We start from the raw sequence: 22,434 nt of genomic DNA on the forward strand, positions 1-22,434 counted from the left end.
TGCATATATAATAAAATCCTAATCAAAGACTTTTTTTCAAAATGTGGGAATGGTAATAGAGAAACATAATTTAGTATCCTTTTCAACTCTGGTCAAGATTCATTAAGATGTCCTAGTGTGAAATCTCGAGGTAGCCACGATTTTAAGGACCACTGTGTCAACATTTTCAGTGGACTTCCGGTGCGCTCAAAAACCCAGGCTGCCAACATGCAAGTGTTTAGGCCTGCATTGTAATTCTACTAGATCTGATCCAGAGTTGAATTTCCTGCTGCCCTCTGAAGCCCAGTACTCAGCAAGAAAGAAGGAAAGTGAGTTTGATAGTGGGCATTTCCCATACTTCTGTATTTAAAATTCAGGGGGCAAATTGACATTTTAATTGCACACAGATACAGGAAACCGGAGACATAAAGCATTCATTTTCCCCCCACTTGTAATTTTAGATCGGAAGCTTCTGTATTTCATACAAAATATTGCTCTTTGGCCCATGAAATCTGATGGCTTCAGAAAAGAAGAATGAGGTGTTCTTTTGATCTAGCTTATAAATGCATCGGAACCACACCTTTAATATGATAATGCTTTTTATTTCCCTTGTTCCTTGGTGTTACAGCCCTCCAGCCCCATGGTGAGGAAGGGGCTCAGGATTCCCTGCAGAGGCAATAACGCTCTTTCTGCCAGGACCACATATGGGGAGGGTGTGGAGTGAACGCTCCCCTGCCCCCCAACCCACCACTCCTCCAGCATTAAACTCAGCCTCCCGACTCTTGGGGCTTAGGAAATAGCTCAGAGTGAAGAATTGTTTTCTCTGAAAGTTATGCCTGAACATTCCTGCTAAAGCAGACAGTCATCAGCTAATCTCTGTAAATGACTACGATTTTGGCAGGTGTCAGCTGGTCCAGAAATTGCTCACATGTTAAAACATTTTTTTAAACATAGGGCAATGAGAGGGGACTGATAAAAAAATAATAATAATAATCTCACGTTGTGCCTGGCCACAGGAGCGCATTACCTAAAATGACTTATTCTCGCTCCGTTTCTTGGTGGTACATGGTCCCCAAGCTCGGTGGCTGAGACAGACACAACTGACAGCCTTTCTTCAAAGGCCAACCGTGGACTCCACAATGCCGAATGCTTGTATTTAGAATGATCTCGTACACATCATTCTCCTGGATCACCCACTGTCCTTGACATGGTGTTCTTCAAAAATGCCACTGGGTGCCCAAGGAATGTGAAGTTTTGAAATGGGTACAAAGCCTGCTGGAAGCCTCTGCACTATGACTTCGCCAACCGGCATTCTTTTGGAGGCCGTAGAACTGTCCAGAATCGTTTTTCCTGCCTTTTTCTCTGCTCGACTCCTAATACCAGCCATTAGGTTGCTAGGCATTTAAAAGGCTAAATTACTGTGCTTTGAGTGGCTTTTGAGTTGGAATTGTTTGGGGGCAAGAATATCAGATTTTTCAGTCTGATCACCAGAAAGCTAAGAATCTGTCAAAAAGATAAGAGGAGGGAGGAGTCAGGGAAAGATCCATCCAGAGACAGTTACACCATGGTCGACTGAAATAGAACGTTCTAGAAAAAGACATTTTCATACTTCTGAGGGAAAGGGATGACAGGAGTGATTCCGGGACCTGGCCCGATGGCCTTTCGCCCACAAGGCCGGTGCTTAAAATACTCAGCCGGTAAGAGGCCTCTCACATGTGTGCTGGCCCTGTGTGACTCAGGCTGTTTGTGTTCAGGTCGAGGGTTGTGGGCTGTGGGGCTGAATCAGAGTCCAGATTTGCCTTGGTGACATATGAAAAGAGGGAGCATTGCATTTGAACTACACAAATATTATGCTTAAGTCGTTTTCCTCATTTTGGAGCCAAACAGGTCTTGTTCATGATAAAATCACTGCAATATAGTGGGGCCTTTTTTTGGTCTGGAATTTGAAACCATGTCAACTGTGCCAAGGGGCCTGGCAGCAGGAAGAAACGGCCAGCCACGGAGATTTGGAACCATAATACAAGTTATAAAATTTAATTTTGTAATTGTAGCGATTGGGAGCTGGGCTAAAATATACTTCTCCCACCCCCCTCCCAGCCTGGGCCGGGGTGGGGGTGGGGTGGGGAGTGGAATCCACGGATCCTCTTTCTAAGTGAGGTCTGGGTCAGGACATGTGAACAAGCCCTCGATTATGGCAGCAAGCAGGCCGCTCCTCCAGTGTCGTTTGGAGGCCACCTGATGACAGCGGCAGGTTGGGGGGCGGGTGATGGTGGTGAAATTGGTCAGTGACTCTTTATTCGAACCCCGGGGGTGAGAAAGGAGTAAGGGCACATCCTCTTTGAAAGGAGAAGGAATTGCCTGGCCCCACGGTGGCTCTATCAGTGCATCCTGAGCCTCGGTTCTGCTTGATAGGCCTGCGTCTCCGGTTTGAAGCCCTCTTGTTGCGGGGAGTAAGGAAGGAAACAGGAGGCCCAGCCCTCCTGGCTTGTCCCATGTGAATGGCTTCTGCTCACTGCATCCCGGTGACAGTGATTTGGATGGGGAACAAGGCTAGGATACTGATTGTCTATATGGACAACAGAGAGGCCCACCTTCCCACCTTGGATTCCTGAGCCCTTGGGGGGAAGCCCATCCAGCCTCCTGGCACGACCTCTGGGCTCCAGTAGGCCCAGCCTTCTGGGAGGACTGGCCCGGATGAGGCCCAGGCTCCACCTTCCCGTCAACCCCCTAAAGCTTAGAGGGTACACCTAGGGAAGTCGGTTTCAGGGAAGAAGCATGCTGAAGAAGGCTCGTGAGAAGCTTTCGAGGAGAAGCTTTAATCGTAGTCATTTACAGAGGGAGCGGAGAGGGGCCAAGGGGCTGCCCATGCCCTGCATTTAACAGGAAATCTGACCTCCCCAAGGACTGCGGGTTTGCAGCCACACCTCATTTCCTGTTGGAAGGGGCGTGTGCTAAGCTCCAGGGCCCACTTTGCTGCCTCTAAAACCTGCCAGTGGTTGGGTTTGCAGTAAGGAGCGGCGGTCGCGATGCCACAGGGAGGGCACCTTTCCTGGCTGCCATAGCTCAGTCCGCAGCGCGTGGCCAAGTGCCAGCCATTAATGCACCTTCTCTCCCGCCCGACCGTCCACCGCCACCAGTCCCTGTATGCCCACTGCCTTCTGCCCGGTGGAGATGGGCGCAGAGGGTTGGGGAGATGGGGCGCAGGCTGGGGGAGCACCCAGTGGCCTGTGATGAAAGGGGCCTCCCCGTCTGCCATGGGGACAATGGCCCCAAATTTCCACGGGAAGCCAGCCCCGTGTGTGCCAATCTCCAGTAAATCCACATTGGGGGTGAGGGGAGAGGGAGGGGAAAGACGAGAAAACCCCCAATCTTAGAAAATCCACAATACATTTTCTGATCTTTTCCCTCCCTCCTTCCTTGCCTCCCTCTCCCCTTCCCACCCCCACTCCCTTCCCCCTCCCCACAATAGGACATCGTCAGAAACTAGATGATCAGACCAAGCCCGGGAGCTTGTCCTTTTCTGAGCGGCTCAGTGAGCTGGAGCAGCTGCGGCGAACGGCCATGAGGGTCAGCCCACACCACCCAGCCCCCACACCCAACCCTCGGGCCTCCTTGAACCACTCCACTGCCTTTAACCCTCAGCCTCAGAGTCAGATGCAGGGTAAGTACCTGGAGGGAGCCCGCTTCCTGCCTCGCCCTTGGGCTGCACCCCCCCAGACCAGTCCTGGCTTCTCCTCCTTGCTCAAAGGGTGGTCCTCACACCCGCAGTCTGGGAGCGCGCTAGACAGCAGAGTCTCTGGCCCGCCCGGGACCTCCTGAGTCAGATCCACGCTGTAATGAGATCCCCAGATCCAGAGGCACTGGTGCCTGGGCTATGGAGAGATATATCTATATGCAGATAATATCTTGAATTTTTTAAAAGTTAGCTTTGGCTATGTTGTTTTCCTACCTACCCAGCAGGCTTGAACACACACACACACAGCCCAAGCAAGGTGAAAGTCAGGATGGTTCAAGTTCTTGTTGTCTTCAGATTATTTGTGGGGTTTGTATCTAATATATGTTCTTTTAAAAATATAAAGAAATACTAGGAGAGTCTGGATGCCAGCACATCAAAGGTATTATTTACAATAAATAAATGGACCATCAGTAAAGAATGCAGATGAACTGCCCCCCCCCCCCCCACACACACACCATACACACATACCCGGGTTTAGCGAGCAATTGCAAAAACACTGTAAAATACAATAATTGCATAAAACACACTGTGCCAAATTAGATAATACACAGAGTTCATTTGCACTGTAGAAACCACTGACGTCAATGATTATTTGCTCTGTGATACCATTTCGAATTTCCGAAATGTAGTCATTTTCTTTGTGTGCTGCGCAGGACACAGCTGCGTATGATATGGTCACAGTAAGATTCTTTCTCCAAGTAGCAGGCTTGTCTAACTCAAAGGGAGAGATAAGCAACACATCTGGGGGAGAGGGCAGGTGGCCAGCCAGGGACATGCTACTTGCCCTCTGGGACCGCAGAAATTAGCTTCCCCAGGCGTTTTCACTGTGTGAGTCCTACCGAGGGATGTGTGCTCGTCATGAGTTTTTTAAGGTTTCCGGACCAGTCGCTCCCTTTGGGGTTAGCACATGTGGGGCTCTCGAAAGGCAAGCGTGCTCTCTTGCACAGAGTTTGATGTCTCATCCCACGAGCTCTCCTAGTTATGTGTCTGGGGAGGTTCTGTTATTTGAGTGGAAATTTCCCAGAGAAGGCTTCCCGTCAGATACTGTGCACACAGCTGCTAAGTGGCCCATCCATAGGGTGGCCCCGTTTTCTCCAAACAGAAACCTAAGCTTGATGTTGGCAGGTTCTCTCTCATCTACGGGCCCATCTTCGGTGTATTTAGGAGAAAGCCTCCTTGAAATCATCAGTTTTGTGGTGCTTATCATGAATACTTGTTCAAAATATGCATATTGATTTTTCTTTAAATGCCAAAATGCAAGTGTGTGTGGTAAATCGGATGGAGTTAAGTGAGAGAGATGGGTGAGGGGTGAAATGAAACTTTCCTTCCAAACAGAACAAATTCTCGAGGAGATTCCTTGATCTTGTGTTTAGGGCCATTTAAATTAATTTATGCCATCTTCAGGCCTCCATTTGTAACATCAAAGGGAAGCCTTCTGTTTTCTTATTCTCTCATCGTGTAACTGACGATTTAGCCTACTCGGCTGATAAAGAAAGGGACTTGCCTTCTTCTACTGATACTGGAACCCAAACTATGAAGCATTTTTAAAAGCAATGGAAGATTCAGCCACACGGCGGCAAGATGAAATGGTCACCGTTAAGTCAGCTTTGTTTCGGACAGTTTTGGTGAGGAGTGAATCAGATCTGATTTGCCTCCTTGTCAGATAGCTCTTTTTCCCAAAAAGAAGAGGGGGAGGGTGGTAAGTGAATTCTTGTCCTCAGCCATCAGCAGCTCTTGGGGGGGGGGGGGGGGGGGGGGGGTGGAGATATTACCGGGCCGAATGGGCATTCTTTCTTTAGCTCTTGGAATACTATATGCTTAGCAAAGGATCAGGTTTAACACAAAGCCTCACCCCTTTCTTGTTCCTTTTAAAAACTTTTTACTTCTGCAACATGCAAGTAGTAATAACTTGCTTTTAGAGTGCCCCAGAGGCTTGGTTGCTGCTCGAAAGAATGTGTTAACTATATTGCTGATGCCCTTTCTTTCCAAAATATGATTTGCCTATTCAATCCTTCACTTGTAAAATCGTAGGAGCTTTTTAAAAAAAATAACTATCCAGGATATATTCACGTAAAACTACTTTTCCTTTTCTTTCTTTCTTTCTTTTTTTTTTTTTTCTGTAAGAAAATGCTTTTTTATCCTAGTCATGTTTTGAGTAGACCCTTGGGATGTTTTTTCCCCTGAAATTAGAAAGTTAACAGGGATAATAGTAAAGTCTCTTTCAGCCAGAACCTTCATTTTGTTCTTGACAAGTAGGAAAATGGTTATTTTCCTGGCTTAGCTCTAGAGACTCCATATTATATTTAAGAAGATGCTTTATATAAAAATCCAGCCTGTGTTTATGGCTCTCCATGAAACGGCAGCCATCGTCATAAGAAAAATATTCCAAAGGTAGTCACAGCAATGCCACAGCGTGCCGTACAGATGTGTGAATGTTTCCAGCCTCGGGAAATGTCCGCGGCTGGGGGCTTGGAGGGATCGTGGGTTGACAGAGAGGATGGGGCTTCATCCGGAGAGTTAAGCCTGCCCCTTTGACTCTGTCAGTAGGAAATCACAGATCTACAATAACACCTCTATTTATCTAGAATCAGATGTGCGGAGAATCACTCAAAAGAGGCATCTCAAATTATCTGAAGCAGGATAAGGGAAGAGGGGGGCAGGTTGTCATGCCACCAAACCGCTGTTTATTTGTTGAGGTTTTAACTATTAAAAGGGCTGAGGTTAACTTCAACTTCCTCCTTCACGAGCTCTTAAAAGTGAACAGAAAGCCATTTTTGTCATGGCTGCACGATTAGTTAAGGAAGACATCGTCACGAACTTCTACAGGCGGGTTTTAGAATTCGTGTTCAGTCATGGGAAGGAACACGGACACGTGTCCTTTTAAAAGATGGGACAGCACAGATTCTAGCGAGATGAAGTCGCTGATGCTGGATGGGTCACACACACACTCTCCTAGAGAAGGCTCCAGGCAACCCCAGCAAGTAATTTTAAGAATTTGACTCCCGATTTACCAAAAATGATGAACCACATTTAAGGCTGCATAAACCCCTCTTTCTGGGAAGACGGAGACAGGCTAGTATCTGCTGGTGCAGAAAACTGGACAAAGAGGCCAGTTTTGTTGTTTTTGCGTGCGTTGCCATAATCGTCAGGGCGTGAGGTTTAACTCTTTAACTGGACCGGTTATGATAGCTTTTGGCACAGGTCAAGCCTTTTGTATGCATTATTCCGCTCTCACCACAATCCTGGGGTGTGGTTTAGAGATAGAGCAGCTGAACCTCAGAGGTTAACAATTGCCCAGAGCCTCCAAGAGCATAAGTGACAGACTTGGACTCAAACCCAGACCTTTCTGGGCTGCAGAGCCAGTGTGGACAAGGTGGCAGGTTCTCTGGGATCGAGGATCGATTAGACACAGGGCTGACCAGCGTCGAGAGAAGCCCGATCGTCAAAGGGGACATGGGAGAAGTACTGCGCTGGGCTTCCCTTGGCGGGCCTGTGTTGAATATGGTCTGTTATTATTAGATGTTGCCAATAATGAGAACCTTAGGGCCAGACTCTGTGATGGGCACCTCGATAAGCTGTCTTTTTGGGGGGATGGCCGGTGGGGGGACATGTACATTTATTTTTCAAGTTGGGGACAAAAGAAAACTTAACTCAGAATAATGCATCTCTCGCGCGAGGGAATGAGGGACAAGGGGGAGGAGGAGGGCTTCCCAGCTACCCTCTGTCTGCTTTACTGAGGCGACAGCCTGGCCTTCCTGCATGGAAGAGTCTGCCTTGGGGTCCGCTGGGACCAAAGCCTCCTTAACGTCCAAATCCAGGCAACCTCTGATCAGCGTTGAGCAGTGTGGGTGCCTCGCTTTGAGGGTTGACAGTATGGTCAGGGAGCAGAGACCCCGACATCTCAGATTCACCTCCTCAGTTTTTGTCTTCCAAATGTTTTTTGTGTGGATAGTGATTTTCCCCAAAGGATAAAGTTACTTTGGAAAGACTATGTTCTCTGGTACCGTTGTCTGTGACGCTTTTTGAGATATGAATTGCCTTGGTTCCTCCCCTATTATTCAGGCTTACTTATGTCAGTGTTTACCAGATGCATTGACAACAGGGGGGAAAAAAAGCCTTTCCACTTCCCTGTAGAAGGGACAGAGAAATCCCCTTTCCAACCTTGGGAGTAAAATATCGAACTGCATAGCACTTCTCTTTTCTTCTTCTGACTTCTCTGTCTCTGTCTCTCTGTCTCTCTGTCTCTCTGTCTCTCTCTCTCCTTCCTTCTTCTTCTAGAAGTTCAAAATCAAAGGGGGGATGGGAGCCCTTTGATTACCTTGGAAGTAGAGACTACCATCAGACACCAGAAATGTGCACATAGAGATCTATCGGTGGTCTTTTAATGGTCACACGACAAAGCAAAATAGTCAGGGCGCTAGGAATCAACATAGAAGGCATGCTGTAAACTTGAAAAGTGAATGATTTAAAAATAACTCTTATCTAGGTGTGGTAGAATTTGAGAGCTTTTCAAGGTTGACGACAGAATCTTACGTGGTTGACATCAAGCCTAGATCAGGTGTCCCCATGAATAAATCAAAATAAATAAATGCAAGGGAGAAGGAAGGGAGGGAAAAAGAAAATGGTGGAATGGATGCGTGATGAAAGGCTGACACGTGGGGTGGGAGCCAGCTGAGGGGTGCCACGACCCTGTCCTGTCCCCTCTTCTCCCAAGCAGGCAGAGGGGTTAGAGTTAATAGGGCTAGAAGCAGGAATTGAGAACTCAGTTCATGTTTTCTGTGTTCTGGGCTGGTGCAATGTATGTAAACTGTAGGTTTAGGGAAAGTGTGAAAAGCTCATACTAATGAGTGGCGTCGTAGTATTTGGAAAAGGAGAAAGTAGGATGGGAAGAAAGTGAAGTCTTTGTTTTCTCCTTTAAAAAAAAAACGGCCCTAAAGCCTTTGCATCCTAGTCTGCCTGTGCCTTCATGGCTTGAGTCTGATGTGGCCGCCCTGTGTCTGTCACCCCTGCTTTCCCACTCACTCCTGTGAGTTACTTAACCGTGCTTGGCGTGGAAGCCAGTCTGACGTTGACTCTCCGCGCTCTGTTTATGGAGAGGCAGAGCTACCAACACACAACCCCCTTGAACAGCACCGCTCAAATGCCTGCGCTGTATTTACAAGCACCGCACAGCTAAGTACTTAATAAACCGGCCCTTCGAAGGAGCCGCCAACCCGGCCGGGCGTCAGCACCCCAGTCATCATCAACCACATTTTAGCGGGACTGCGTTTTCACACCAAATGTGTTCATGGACGTCGTTCAAGGTGACCGGACCGTGTTTTCCCGAGCATGTTGATAATGCCTTGTGGGCATCTTTTCTAATTAGAAGAAAGAAGGGTTCACACACCCCGACAAAGGATTTTGGTTCAGGAGAGTAAATTTTTAATACAACTGCAGTTGGAGCACTTACTTGGTATCAACGGTTAATCAGCAGGAAAGCTAAGCTGGAAACCTAATGTCCGAGAAAGAGAGCGCAGAGTGACTGAGAGTGAAGGCTCCACAGGCAGGCCACTGAGGCCCAAACCTGGCCGGCACCACGTATTGCCATAGTTACTGAAGCTCTTAAAGCCTTGGTCTCTCCATCTGCAAAATGGGAGTAACAGTTAATGCTTGGAGATCCTAGGGGCACTGTGAACCACAAAGCAGCGAGCCATAGCGCCAGCCCGTGGACACCACTTAAAACTGTTAGTTAACTGGTAAGCTCAGCATCACCAAACCAGGTGTATTCGTTTTCAGCGGCCGCTGTAGCTCGATAGCTTAAAACCACAGACATGTATGGTCTCAAGTTCTGAAGACCAGAGTCCAAAATCAAGGTGCTGGCAGGGCCAGGCTCCCTCTGAAGACCCTAGAGAAGTGTCCTTCCTTGCCTCTTCCAGGCATTCTCTGGCTTGTGGCTGCATCATTCCCATGTCTGCTTTCATCTTTGCCTGGCCTTTGTGTCCGTGTCATCCCCTCTTCTGTCTCTTCTAAGGACACCTGTGGTTGGATTTAGGCCCCACCCAGATAAACCAGAAGAATCTCACTTCATCTCACTCAATCGCCTCTGTAGATTGTTTTTCCAAATAAGGTCACATTCACAGTTCCACGGGTCAGAACACAGACACACCTTTTGGGGGACCACCATCCTAGCAATTATACCAAGGTAGAAAGGAGAGGAGGCAGCAGAGGAGTCTAGAAATAACTTGCCTGGGGTGCCTGGGTGGTTCAGTCATTGGGCGTCTGTCTTCAGCTTGGGTCGTGACCCGAGGGTCCTGGGATCGAGCCCCGAATCGGGCTCCCTGCTCGGCCAGGAGCCTGCTTCTCCCTCTCCCACTCCCCCTGCTTGTGTTCCCTCTCAATGTGTCTCTCTCTGTCAAATAAATAAATAAAATCTTTAAAAAAGACAAGAAAGAAAGAAAGAAAGAACCTTCCTATGTCCCCCACGCCAGAACAGATATTATGGGCAGGTAGGTATGGGCTCAGTGGCTCATGCTAAATGCCTCGATCACCTCTTCTGGCTCCCAGCACTTCACCCCACCATTGCCGGAACTCACTATCATGGTACTTTTATTTCCCAGGCAGGAAAATGTATGATTTTTTTTTTTTTCTTAAATGAGATCAGATATTTCTTAACATTTTCTAGAGCGTCTATGCAGATGGGGCCAGAGAGCCAGCAGAGCTCAATAGGGAAAAAAACAGGCTCCGCCCTCTGTCACCGGAGCAAAGCAGACCGCAGACAGGAGGCCCGGGTGCCTTCTGCCCTAGCCCCCCACAGCTCATGACATTGTGCAGGGTCGTAAGCAGGGGCACAGAAGATGGCAGGAATCTTCTGTGCCGGTTGGGATGGATTCAAGAATTTGACTTCCCCAAAGCCAGGCATATCACTGTCGTATTTCGACAAGCTGCCTTTTTAAAAATGGCTTTACAGCAAGGCATTGTTGACAGGACACCCATTTGGAAAGGCTGGTGATTCACTTTGCATACCTCATAACCCCAAATTTACAAATCACCCGAAGATAGCCTTTCAAATTTGGATATTGAAAAAAGAAACTTTGACTACGGCCATGAAGTCCGTGTCAAAGTTTACCAAAAGTTGGTACCAAGGGAGGAACAGACTTCATGTGCTGGTAGGAGCGCAAGGTAGGAATGCTTTCTCATAAGGGGTGGTTCCCCAAACCGAGTTGGTTTTACTCATTTGCATTATTTTTCCTCACAGCAGGGAACGGAAATGCAGGCCCCCTGTAATTCAGTTATTTTAGGGCTCTGTAAAAGTCCACATGTATGATTTAAATAATGCTGAGGAACTGTGGTGACTTCTGCCTTTCCTTTATTTCTCTCTGGCCCTCGGGGCACCACTGCCAGACCTTTGGGGGAAAGTGTACAGAGGCAGAGGGCTTCTCAGAAGGCCACCTCCGTGCATATTTGTCTTGTATCTTAGCATTTTATGTTCAAAGCTTTAGCCCCACAGCAGCTTTCTTATTATTGAACAATGGCCTTCAAAGCAGTAAAACAGCCCAATTGTTATGGAGATTAAAGGTACAGATTGCAAAACGCCTGTAAATAAAATCTTCACTGACAAACCCAGTTTCTTTCCATAGACCTTTCTTCCATAATCTCTTTCTGGCAGAACATTTTATGTTTTGATACCAGAGATTCAGTTACCAACCACAGTAAATAAAACAAAATAATTTTTAAAAATAGTACGGAACTCACCCTAAAAACAAACATTGGCCAATCATGTTTATTTTCTGTTTCTTTGTGCACACCTGAGGATTGACAGGGGGGAGAAAGGGAGGTAGTACTTCTTATCCAGTTGATTTTTAATTGTGGAGCTACGGACAGTCTTCAGAGTGAGGTATTAGCCAGTCCTGCCGTCCTACGTGGCATGGAATATTATATTTATGTTTAAAAGAAATCAGCAGTTTCGAGACCAAACGGTCTCATGACACCAAGTCCCTGAATGAGCCGTGAGTACCACAGGTTGGGCAGAAAAGACAGTCATTTCCTCCAGACACAGGCTCAAGTGCCACAGTCCTGGGCACCATCGTTATTCACGACGCCTTAGGGTCATATTTAGGATCTAGAACATTCCAAATATCTGTTTCAAGATTTTGAAAAACATCTTCCAATTGTGATCCACAGCAAGAGTTTACTACTCCTTTTGTGAAGGTGATTCTCTGTCAGACGGAACCCCCGTTCTTCCAGCTGGAGGGAGTGTGAGCGAGAGTGGGGAAGAGGTGGTAGAGGACTGTCCAAGGCATCTCATGTCACCAGCGACTACCGGGGTGGCCACGAACCCTGAGCTTTAAAACGCACACTGCGAACAGAGTTCTCGTGGCCGCACACCATCTTGGTTCTTCCAGCTATCATCGCTGAGTCTACACCTCTGTACGTCAGCGTGAGCAGTGTGGTTTGCTAGGTTTGGGCCACTGTGGTGATGAGCTTGGTTCTGCTGGGAGGACGGGGAGAGGAGGCATTGTGATCCTTCAGCTCTGGGGTTTGGGCGTGGCTGCCAGTGGTGTCTAAAGGCGGAGCATCCCTAGGGAAGGCCGGTGAGTTGGCACTACCCTGGGTGTAAGCAGTTCACCCATCCAGGACAGTTAAGTCTCCCAGATCTGAAACTTGCTGATTCCCGCAGAGGATGTCTCTTTACTTACAAGCTTTATTTGTTCAATCTGAGTCATTCCAAGGCCAGATCCAAGACCCAGACAGCTTAGGCTGTGCCAATTCTTCCATCTTTGGGAGAGCTACCAATACACACTTACTGGCAGGAGTATGGCGGGTAAAAGGACATCTCAAGGTAAAAAGGGAGGAGGAAATAATCTGGCCAGCGACTGCGCTTTTTGGAGTCGCAGGTCAGGAAGCGAACATGGTGGTTTTATTAAGTCTCCTGGGGTTACTGCGCTGTGTGGCCACTCGCACTCCATTAGCGCATCTCTCTGCAAGATCAGATGGCAAATTACATGATAAAGTTATTAAAATATCTGTAAAAGTCAGCACAAGCTCAAGGGCTCGACTTGGCATTTCTGCCCATTAAGTGCTTTATTTAGATCGCTTCTCTCGGGGTCTGTTAATCTTCATCTGTACAATGTTGTAAATTGCCGGCTATGTAGACCTGTCATTGCCTGAGTTTTCAGCCGTGCTGCTCTCGCTGGTCCAAGAGGGCTGGTATCGCAGGGGTGAAAGCACGAGTGTTTGAAACATGCAGTTAGCCCCGCCCCCCCCCCCGCCTGGGTTTTGAACCTGCAGCGTATGTTTGTGATGGTGTCTATAGAACAAAGTAGTTAGAGCTCACAGTTATAGAGACGACTGATGTTGCTGGTTCCTTTCATCCCCACTGCCTGCCACCCCCACGAGGTGCACGACCTCGTCCTGCGGGTCCTGTTGGCTGCGCCTGCGTGGGCGCGGAGCCGCCCAAGTGACCAGGTCCGCGGTTTCCTTTACCGCCGAGCCAGGTCCCCCCATCTCATATAAGCAATTAGAGACGTGGTCTTAAACGCTAACACTCTGTAATTCTCGACGCTGCAGCTCCTGGAGATTAACGGTCGCTCCTCACATTCTCAGGGAAGCCAGTAGGGATGTCCGAAAACACCTCTGCTCTACTGCCTATGATTAAAAGGCCACCCCCCCCTTTTTTTTTTTTGGTAATATTTTTGCTATGGGATCGGGCTTTCTGAGGCACCATATGTTGCTAAATGAGAGAAGTCATTGCCCAGACATGGATCTGTTTAATTTAATATGATTTTCCACAAATTACAAAGCATGACTTTAAAATTGAATTTGTGCAAAATTACAGATGGCCAATTCAGGTGGAAGGGAGAGAAAATCTTGTTACTCTTATTCCAGAATCTCTTCCCGAATTCCTCATTTGATTCTTTCACGCCTTGGGGGAGGGGGCAAGGGGGGGGGGGAGGGGGGATACATTAGAGGGTCTGTAAGGAATTTCTCTTATTTTTCAAACTTTCTCCGTGGTCAGTCATGGCTCCCTCAGAGGGAGACACAGCGGCCTGGACATGTCAAGACAGAACGCCAGTTCTTCTGTCCATCCATCCCATCAGTCAGGATACACCTGTTCCTCCCACCTTATCATCAGAAGGGGACTCGGGAAAAACATGGGAGCCCCCAGAATGCACTTTCTGAGGAAAGCAGAATCTGGATCTATCAATTAACACTAAAATCGATGTGGTGGGTAATGGGTATGGACTTTGGAATTCACATCCCAGGTTGGCCGCTCGGGTAGTTATGTGACTTTGGGAAAATCACCGAAATGCTTTGCGCCACTGCTCCCCATCTGTAAAATGGGCATGGTAAGAATAGGACCTGACTCACTGGAGAGTGGTGAGCGTAAGTGAGTTCCTACGTGTATGCGCTGGATGCCTGGCATGCAATGAGCATCGCATGGGTTTTTTCCTCTTACCTCAGGAGCCTGCTGCGAGGATGGAGGTATATTCTCAGGTATTTAGCATAGAGCCTGGTACACTTCACCCGCTAAATAAATGGTCAGTGTTACTCGTTTTACTCTTACTGTTTGTTTATACCCGCGTGGGGGACAGTGGAGTCTCACCAGGGTGTTATAATCCGTCCATCCGTCCTGTCAGATGAGCCGCACCTCGTTTTGCAGGAGAACAGTCACCCTGCGGTGGTTTTAGTAGTGTTTTCCGTCAAGTTCCGCTTCCTTGGGGGAACTCCAACAGGCGAGCCCATAACCACTGCTCCGCAAGATCAAATGGGAATGGTAAACTGTTAGAGTTGAAAGGGACCTTACACATCATTGCTCAAAGCATTTTATTTTCCTCATGAGACCCCCCAAGGCCCCGGGGAAGGACAGGGATTGGCCCAGTTGGAGGCAGACCTGAACTCCCGGTCTTGGGCCTGTCCCGCCTCTGCCTGGGAGGTGGCCACAGAATATAGTCTCTCCTGTCAATATGGAACGTACACTAGGATGTGACACCGCACTCAGCCTTCCATGGCCTTTTTCTGGAAGTACGCTGTCTCCTCAAAGAGTAGGCCTCCACGGTTGGATTCTGTATCGTGTTCTTCTTGGTGCCTCCATTTTCAAAATGCTGAATTCCATGCTCCGGGAGGAGGGATTTTTCAAAAAGGCAAGGATAGAATACCCCTCTCAAGGCCACACTCTGTCCCTCTCAGCCCTGCCCCCTGGGGGACAGCAGACGGCTGCAGAGAGGCTGACAGGACACTCCCTGGCCACAAGGCCCACGTGGGCAGCAGTCAGAGATGAACCCTGACCCGTCCCTTACTTGCATGAATCGGACACATTCAGAGAATGTGAATGGTCAGCCTCTTCGGCATTTTTAATGAACCATCTGCAAAAGGATTTCTTTGAACCGAGTTTCACCTTCCTGTGTGATTTTAAGTAAATACCTCCCTGGGCCGATTCCGCCCCCAGGCCCGGGCCCTGGAAGTCTGCTGGCGGCTGGGGCTGGCGGGCCAAAAGGAGGGCTGCAGACAGGTGTGCGAGTGTGGTGGGCGGGGCTGGGCAGACACAGCTGTGGGAACGCAGCAAAGCTGCGGGGGGGAGCGGGGGGGTCTGGGGACTGGTGCTGAGTGATGGTCCTGCGTCCCAGTTCGGGACCCCCTGCCAACTTCTGCATTTACTCCCTGAACAGTGTGTGGCCGTGCGGACAGGGAAACTAGGGCCAGAGACAGGCGTCCCTTCGACGACCACTGCTGTGATTTCAGAGTCAGGGTCATGGACAGCAAGGCTAAAGCTACCCTGGGACCTTCATGGGCAGAAACCGAATGCCCCTCTGTCAGAGGCACCGTATCTGACATGTTTGTGGCTTCTGAGCTCTCTCCAGTGGCTAAGACCCAGTGACTCGGTTGTCACCTCTCCTACGTGAAACTTAGTTAGTGGTTAATCAAGAGAAGTGGGGACTTGAGACCCTGCACTAACTAGCGATGTGGACCTGTCCTCCGGGTCTTCACCTCCCACAGCGCACGGTCTTGACGTGTCTTGACCACAGCCCCAGGGGCTTGAGTTCCAGGCCTCGCAGGGCTCTCGAGGCTGGCCTCAGTGGTCTGAGGAGCTCAAGTTTCTAAAGAACAGACCACAGGAGGGGGCAATGAAGGAAATTCTGTGAAATGGCCTTTTCTGGCTCAGAGGAACAGATCCACTCAGAAACACAGCATCCAGCGGTCTTGCGAACTTTCTCCCAAGCGTCTTGATTTCCCCTGATTTGGGCAGTTTTTACAGAGACTCTGAACCTCTAACCATGGAGATGAGTGAATCCTAGAAAGCTGGGCTAGAATGAGATGGCCAGCCCCCTCATTAGATCGAGGAGACACTGGGAGCCCAGAGAGGTTAAGTGACTTGTCGAAGACCACACAGCCAGCTCCTGTACGCACGTGCTTAGCTCTCCTGCCCGTCCTCCCCAGCCTGAACACATTCCTAGTATTTGGGTACGGCAACGTGAACCTTCCCAAGCAGTCCCTGCAAAACAGCACTTCTGTGAAAGAGGGGCTGTTGGAACAAGATAGGGCAAACACCAGTGTGCCCATGCACTGCTCCACCCAGTTTCTCATCTTTATATTACCTCCCCCCAAAAAAGGTCTCGAATAACCCAAACAGGCAGGGTCTGATCTGCAGACGGTGTGCAGGCATCCGCCCAAGAAGCTGCCGGTCGGCTGGTCCATCCTCCACTGATTTATGTTGTGTGTGTTAAGCCTTAAATTGTTGAGACTCTGGCTGGCTGCAGTGGTGTTACTGGAGGGCTGGTGCATGTTTTCAGCTCACGGAGCTGGCTCTGGCACCGGAGGTGTTGGCCTCAGATCAAGTCCAATCTCACACCTGTCTGAGACAATGAGGGCCTTGTGAGAGACATCTCCAGTCAGGGCGGCTCAGGCTGCTTATTTTTCACGTTCAGAACAGGGGGCAGGGGGATCTGGGGGCCGGGCAGAAGCCAAGGCGAGACTGGGAAATGCTGGGGTCAGCTGCCTCCCTTGCCCTCTCCTTCTCCCCCTTCCCTGTCCGTTCCCCCCCCCCATTTTATAAACTTTTCCTTATTTTTGGAAATTAAAAACAAACAAACAATACCAACAGTAGCCCTCTTATGAAGGAGAATTTCCCACTGCCAAACAAGAAGCTCAGGGCCTGGTGGAGAATAAATCCACAGTTACCAAGGGGGTTGAGCCACAGACTGAAGAGTCAGAGGGGCGCGGGGGGGAGGGGGTAGCCCCCACACCAGTGCCGAAATCCGAGCTTTTTTCCACACCAATGGGGTCTGTGCAAGAAAGGTTTTCTCTTCTGTTCTTCCCCTTCCATTGCTGACATTTGAGTGCCTGGGGCAGTAAGCAGAGGGGAATGTTTCCCCAGCTCGGAGTTACTCGCTGATGAACCAGCAAACTGTTCTGCCCCGCTCTGTCCCTCCAGTCCCTTGTAACACAGGGCCCGCCTGCGCTTACGTCTGCAGACCCTTTGCAGATCCAGCTCTTCAGAGACCCCGACCCGAGGCAGCCACTGGGCAGGACCTCTTCTGGGTCCAGGTCAGCAGCTCTCAAGGCTGACGGCTGTGAAGGGTCATTACTCAGTCAAAGCCACCCTGAAATGACTAGCATTGCATGGGACCACACGATGTGCAAGCCCTTGGGATAAAAATCAAGCAAGAGTTTCCCGGAGTTATGAAAGCCACCCTTTTCTGCCGGACCCCACAGTAGGCCCCTCGCTAGCACCTAGTGACTCCTCCCGAGTGGACCTGTCACGTCTCGGAGGCTTGTAACAAATCTCTCCGCTTCCTTCTTGGTAAGCGAGGCTCTCACCTGAGCCGGGACGCGCGTAGGTACCACGGTCACTCCATTCTGCTTGTCCTCCAACGACAAACAGGTAGTCCCCATCCTTTCAGCTGCAAAAACCCAGCTTAAGCGCTAAGTCCCATTGCTGACTCATAGCTTCAGCCTGAGAGACACGGCGGGGAAAATGTGCAGGCTGCTTATTTTATCTGAGACCTGGGACTTCAGAGCAAATCACTTTGAACTCCACTGACCTGGTTTCTCTCTGCGCACATCAGCCGGCTTCCCCCAGGACACCTTTTCCGAGGCAGCCAGCAGAGTGAGGCGTGTGTGGGAAGCAGCAAGGAGGGATAGAAAACATGGGGACTTCCGGCTCCCTCCTGCCCGGGGTTTGAACCCCTTCCATGTGACCTTGAGTGACAACTCAGGGGAAGAGCCTGAGCCGTGGGAGGGGGCATCGCTGCTAAGCCCGTGGCCTTCTGGGAGGCCAGGGGTGGCCCTGCGAAGCCTCCTCTTTGAGGCCACTCTGTCTGACCTCATGGCCTGCGGAGGATGGTGGTGGAGGAAGCAGATGTGGCCCCCTCAAGCCATCTGGTGGCCAAGGAGGACTGGATACAGAAACCAAACCTGCTCCTACCGAGATCACTTTAAGCACAGGCTTCTCATCGACTTCTCTGGTCCTGCCTCGGCCTGTCTCTGGGCCATGAGGTTTCCATCCCTCTCCTGAGCCATCCAGGTTCCGAAATGACCAAACGGAAGCAGACAAGGGGTGGGGGTGGGGAGAGGCTGGAGCACTGAGGTTCCTGTGAGCTGCTGCCTTACCTGCCTCCTCCTCTGACCTCTAAACACCCACCCCTGCCTCCCCCTGACCCTGCCATTCTTCAGGGCCCCTCCCTGCCCCCTCTCTTTCCCCTCCAGTGATCGAGCTGGTCCGTCTTCTCTCCTCTGGAGCCCATCCGTTGGGGCCTGAGACTCCACCATCTCCCCATGCCATGCCCCATTGTTACCTGATGGGGTGCACGTTGCTGATGCCCTGACTGTCCTGGGCTCCTGGGAACAACGACCCAAGATTTCCCTCTGTGCTTTAAGATCATCCAGACCTCGAAACCGACTGATGAGATGCTTTCCAAGCATCCCCGAGCCCTGAGCACCTGCACCCTCTCCTCCCCATCTCCAGTCATAGTTCCGAGAGCAACAGGCTCGCCTCGAAGGCTCAGGCAGGCAGGAACTGTCTCTCCTACTTCTCCAGACCCCCACGACCCTAGCCCAGATCTCCAGGGTAAGGGGTGAGTGGGAGTCATTGAGGAAGATTTTCCCTGTTCTCGGGACAGCAGGTCAAAACTGGTGATTGACATGTTTTCACCTCAATTCCAAAATTTTCCACCCGGAATGAGTTCCTTCCTCCCAAAGCACCAATTGTAGGGCAGAGCCTTGCATCTTGGTTCTGCGACTGACCCTTCTTCCTCCTCCCAGAGCCCAGCTGGGAGCCTGGGGGAGGGAGCCTCAGTGGCCCCACCAGGTGACAACATACCTGCCCCTTTCCCTTCACTTCTGTGACGAGGAAGAAGATGGGAAGTGTCTCTGCTTCTTGACCTTCTGACCCCATTACCTTCTACAGCCTTCTGTTTTTTAAAGCTACCCTTTTCTTTTGCTGCCCCCACCACCCCCCAGGCCACACCTTCTTGTGTCACTGCCTTTCCTTGCCATCTGCCTTGCTCCTCAGACAGCTCACCTGAGGCTGTCTTCCAAATACCTGAACCTGGTTTTACGAATTTAATTAGAGATTTGGACCCCAATGTATGAATAGGTTGTTTACCCACTACTTCCTTGGAACCCCATCCTCCCACCTCATTGCTGCCTCCCAGACACCTGCGCTCTGCCCCCTCCCCCCATGTTCAGGTGTGTCCCTGTGTCGCCTCCTTCCCTAAAAGCATTCCTGATTCTTCCTGGTTACGGCACTTTTCAAATCTATCCTTCCATCCATCCACTCTTGACCTTGGTGGCCCCCCTCCCTGCCCACCTGTAACCAAGCCTCTTTCCCCAACGGACCCGTTGCCCGGCCTTGGGACCCCAGGCCCCCCAGCACCGAAACATTTCACCGCCACCCCCGCGATGTCTTCACCATGTGCCTAAGACAGACAACAAAAGCCAAGTCACCCCCTGCTCATCCCCTGTTGTGGTGTCGCATTATGATCTTCAGCTGGTGGACGAAGGACCATTCCAACCCCCCCATGCTGGCCCGCCCGTCTGTCTGAAAAAATAGCAGAATATGGGCCATCTGGGGGGGGGGGGGCGGGGGAGGCCATTTGTCACCCTCTTTGTCAGCCCTCCCTTTCGCTTTCTTCACCTCCTCTTCCCTCAGTTCCTCAGAAGGCTCTTTTGTTCCAGGCCAGGGGAAAGTACTTCGGACGTGTTGTTGAGACTGGTTTGCTGTTTTGTTCAAAGACAGGAAGTTCCTGTTTATTGGAAAGGTTGTTCATTTCCAAAGACGTTCCATAGCCAAGCAGCTATAGGATGATTTCTCACTGCCTTTTCTCGGGGTGGTACACAATACAAAAAAATAATAATAATCATAATAAACCAATGAGAGCGAGAGAGTCAGTGAACACAAAAGGAGATGTTATAATAGGTTTTTGTTGGTACTTGCATTTTCTTGTTGAAAAACAGCAAAGACCCTGAGGTACAGAGGTGTGGACAGAAGCCTGATGTTATCTGGCCCCTAGAAATCCTGCCTGGAGTCCAGTGGCAGGCAGGATCCAGAACTCAAAAAGACGGAGGCAACTGGTCCTGCTCAGTACAAACGGTGCTTTTAGTCTTTGGTAAACAGCCTGTGCCCCAGGGCTCAAATCCTTCAAAAGTTTGCCTAGGTAATTGCGTTTCATTGCTGTCTGGCATGTGCTCATCAGTCTAATCTGGAGGTTCAGACAGCCAGGCCAAAGCCTGCGAGACTGGAGGAGAACGAGACCGTGAATTTAATCCACTTGAAAGACAGACTAATACAAGTGCGGCTAACTCATTATTTTAAGTGATGTGAGCAGAAAAGGGTATGGCACTTTCCATAAAAGGGTTTAAAATCGGCACGTTGCAGCCACTTGGCGGTTGAAGGCCATTAGAAGAAAAGGCGGAACTAGGGCAACGATCGGATCCTTGCAGCCACCTCCTTGTTTGTGGAAGCCTGCCCCCTCCCCATGACCACCCCAATACACAGGGGGCTCGGAGGGAAATGCTGCCCCCCCCCCAATTTTGACTTGAGGCATTCATGAATTCACAGCAACAGACACCAAATTTCATTTGAGATTTGGGGGTGTTGGGGCTCAGTTTCAGGGTGGAAAGGGGATATAAATGGAGTAAGGGCTTCCCAGGCAGCCCCGCAGAGCTCAAAATTCCAGGCCTGTACGCAGAGAAAAGGATCCCTTCCCCTGTGTCCACTGGGCGCTGTGCTTAGCAATTACTTCTTTTTTTTTCTTTTTCTTTCTTTCTTTTTTTCTTTTTGAGAGTCAGACCAGTTTTTTTTTGTTTTGTCAGTATATGGTAACTAGGCTGGGGGCAGGGGTCTCACAGTAAACAAACAGCCCTCTGCAAAGAACCAGAAGGTCTGTCCCCTGCCCCGTCGCCAGCCCACCGCAGGGAGCGGAGAGTCACGTCACCTGTCCAGGCTTTGGCCTTCTCCGAGCTGGGGCTGGCTCAGAAAGTCTCCGAGGTCGCTTTCTGTGCTATCATTCCCTGAGACGTTGGAATGAAACCTTAGAAATGTTGACAGTGATTTGCATCATTATCTAGTTACATGTGACTCATGCCCGGGAAGCTCAGGAAAGGCAAGCACTAGCCTGTCCCCTTCCCAGGTGGCAAAGCTGACGGTCAGCTCAGGAGTGATCTTGTTGGTCGTTTACACCTGCATCTCACCCAGGACGCGGCATGCCAGCTTCAAGTCTGGGTGCCAGGCCATGAGGCTGTGAGAAAGAGTCATCCCGAATCCTGGCATGGGGAAGGAGTTCTCCCTGGGCACAGCCCAACGGCTGAGGCCACATGGGCAGACCGTGGCCCCCAGTGCCCCTGGTTCCCACAAGGGCTCCAAAAGGTTCCCAGCACACCCCTTCTCTCCTCAACACCCCTGAGTCTCATGTGCCCCGTGCCTGGGGTGTGTGCCTAGCCTGGCCTGGGTCTTCCTCAGGCACCACTGACATTTGGGGCCAGATCATTCTCTGCCATGGGGGGGGGGGGCATTCTGTGTGTTGTGGGATGTTTAGCAGCACCCCTGGCCTCCACCCACTAGATGCCAGGAGCAGCCTTCACCCTAGTTGTAATGACCAGAAATATTTCCAGACATTGCCCCATGTCCCCTGGAGGAGAAACAGCCCCGATTGAGAACATTCTGGAAAAGTCACAAGGATCTCGTGGTCCACAGAGGCGCTCCATGCCTGCAACAAAGGGGGGTCGCCCAGGCGTCTCTACTTGGTAGTGAACCAGTTTTGACACCTTACTTCGGTTCTTCGTAGGTCATCCCTTTTGTGGAGCAAGAGTTTCCTAGTCTGCTATCTCACACACTCCTTTCAATTTTTTTTTTTTTTTAATTCTTCTGTGTTAGTCCAAATCACTGAAAACCTATTGCTTCTCTGAGAAAGCCTTCCTTGACCTTGTAAATCAAAGCAGTCCTCTGGAGGGAGGTTTCCCACCGCTGGGCTCGGTATCATCTTTCTCAGGGTGACCTCATCTATTAAAGTATGAAGGTTGTATTTGAAATGCCATTTACTTTCTCTAAGTCAATAAATGAAGCTGTGGATCTTTAGATCATCAGAGGTCTGCTTATTACCAAGAGTTTTTGTGTGTGTGTCATTTTTTAAAATCGAGACCCGTGCTGGAGTTTAAAAGAATTCCGGCAGATTTCCATTTGCCTTTCTGAATCAGTTTGGGGTGATATTCCTCTGCGAGTGTAGATTGCCCCTAGATGAATCTGA

General features: G+C 49.9%; 1 protein-coding gene across 3 annotated transcripts in view; it reads left to right on the forward strand.

Annotated features, from left to right (window-relative positions):
- RUNX1 (RUNX family transcription factor 1) overlaps positions 1-22,434 on the forward strand; it is a 245,514-nt gene that overhangs the window by 203,500 nt on the left and 19,580 nt on the right. For all 3 annotated transcript variants that reach the window (XM_044919441.1, XM_044919444.1, XM_021678047.2), the window contains one exon: positions 3,449-3,640. In XM_044919441.1, the coding sequence (XP_044775376.1) occupies positions 3,449-3,640 (192 nt within the window). The remainder of the gene's footprint in view (positions 1-3,448; positions 3,641-22,434) is intronic.

Source organism: Neomonachus schauinslandi, chromosome 1, assembly GCF_002201575.2.
Source record: "Neomonachus schauinslandi chromosome 1, ASM220157v2, whole genome shotgun sequence".
NCBI classification, from domain to species: Eukaryota; Metazoa; Chordata; class Mammalia; order Carnivora; family Phocidae; genus Neomonachus; species Neomonachus schauinslandi.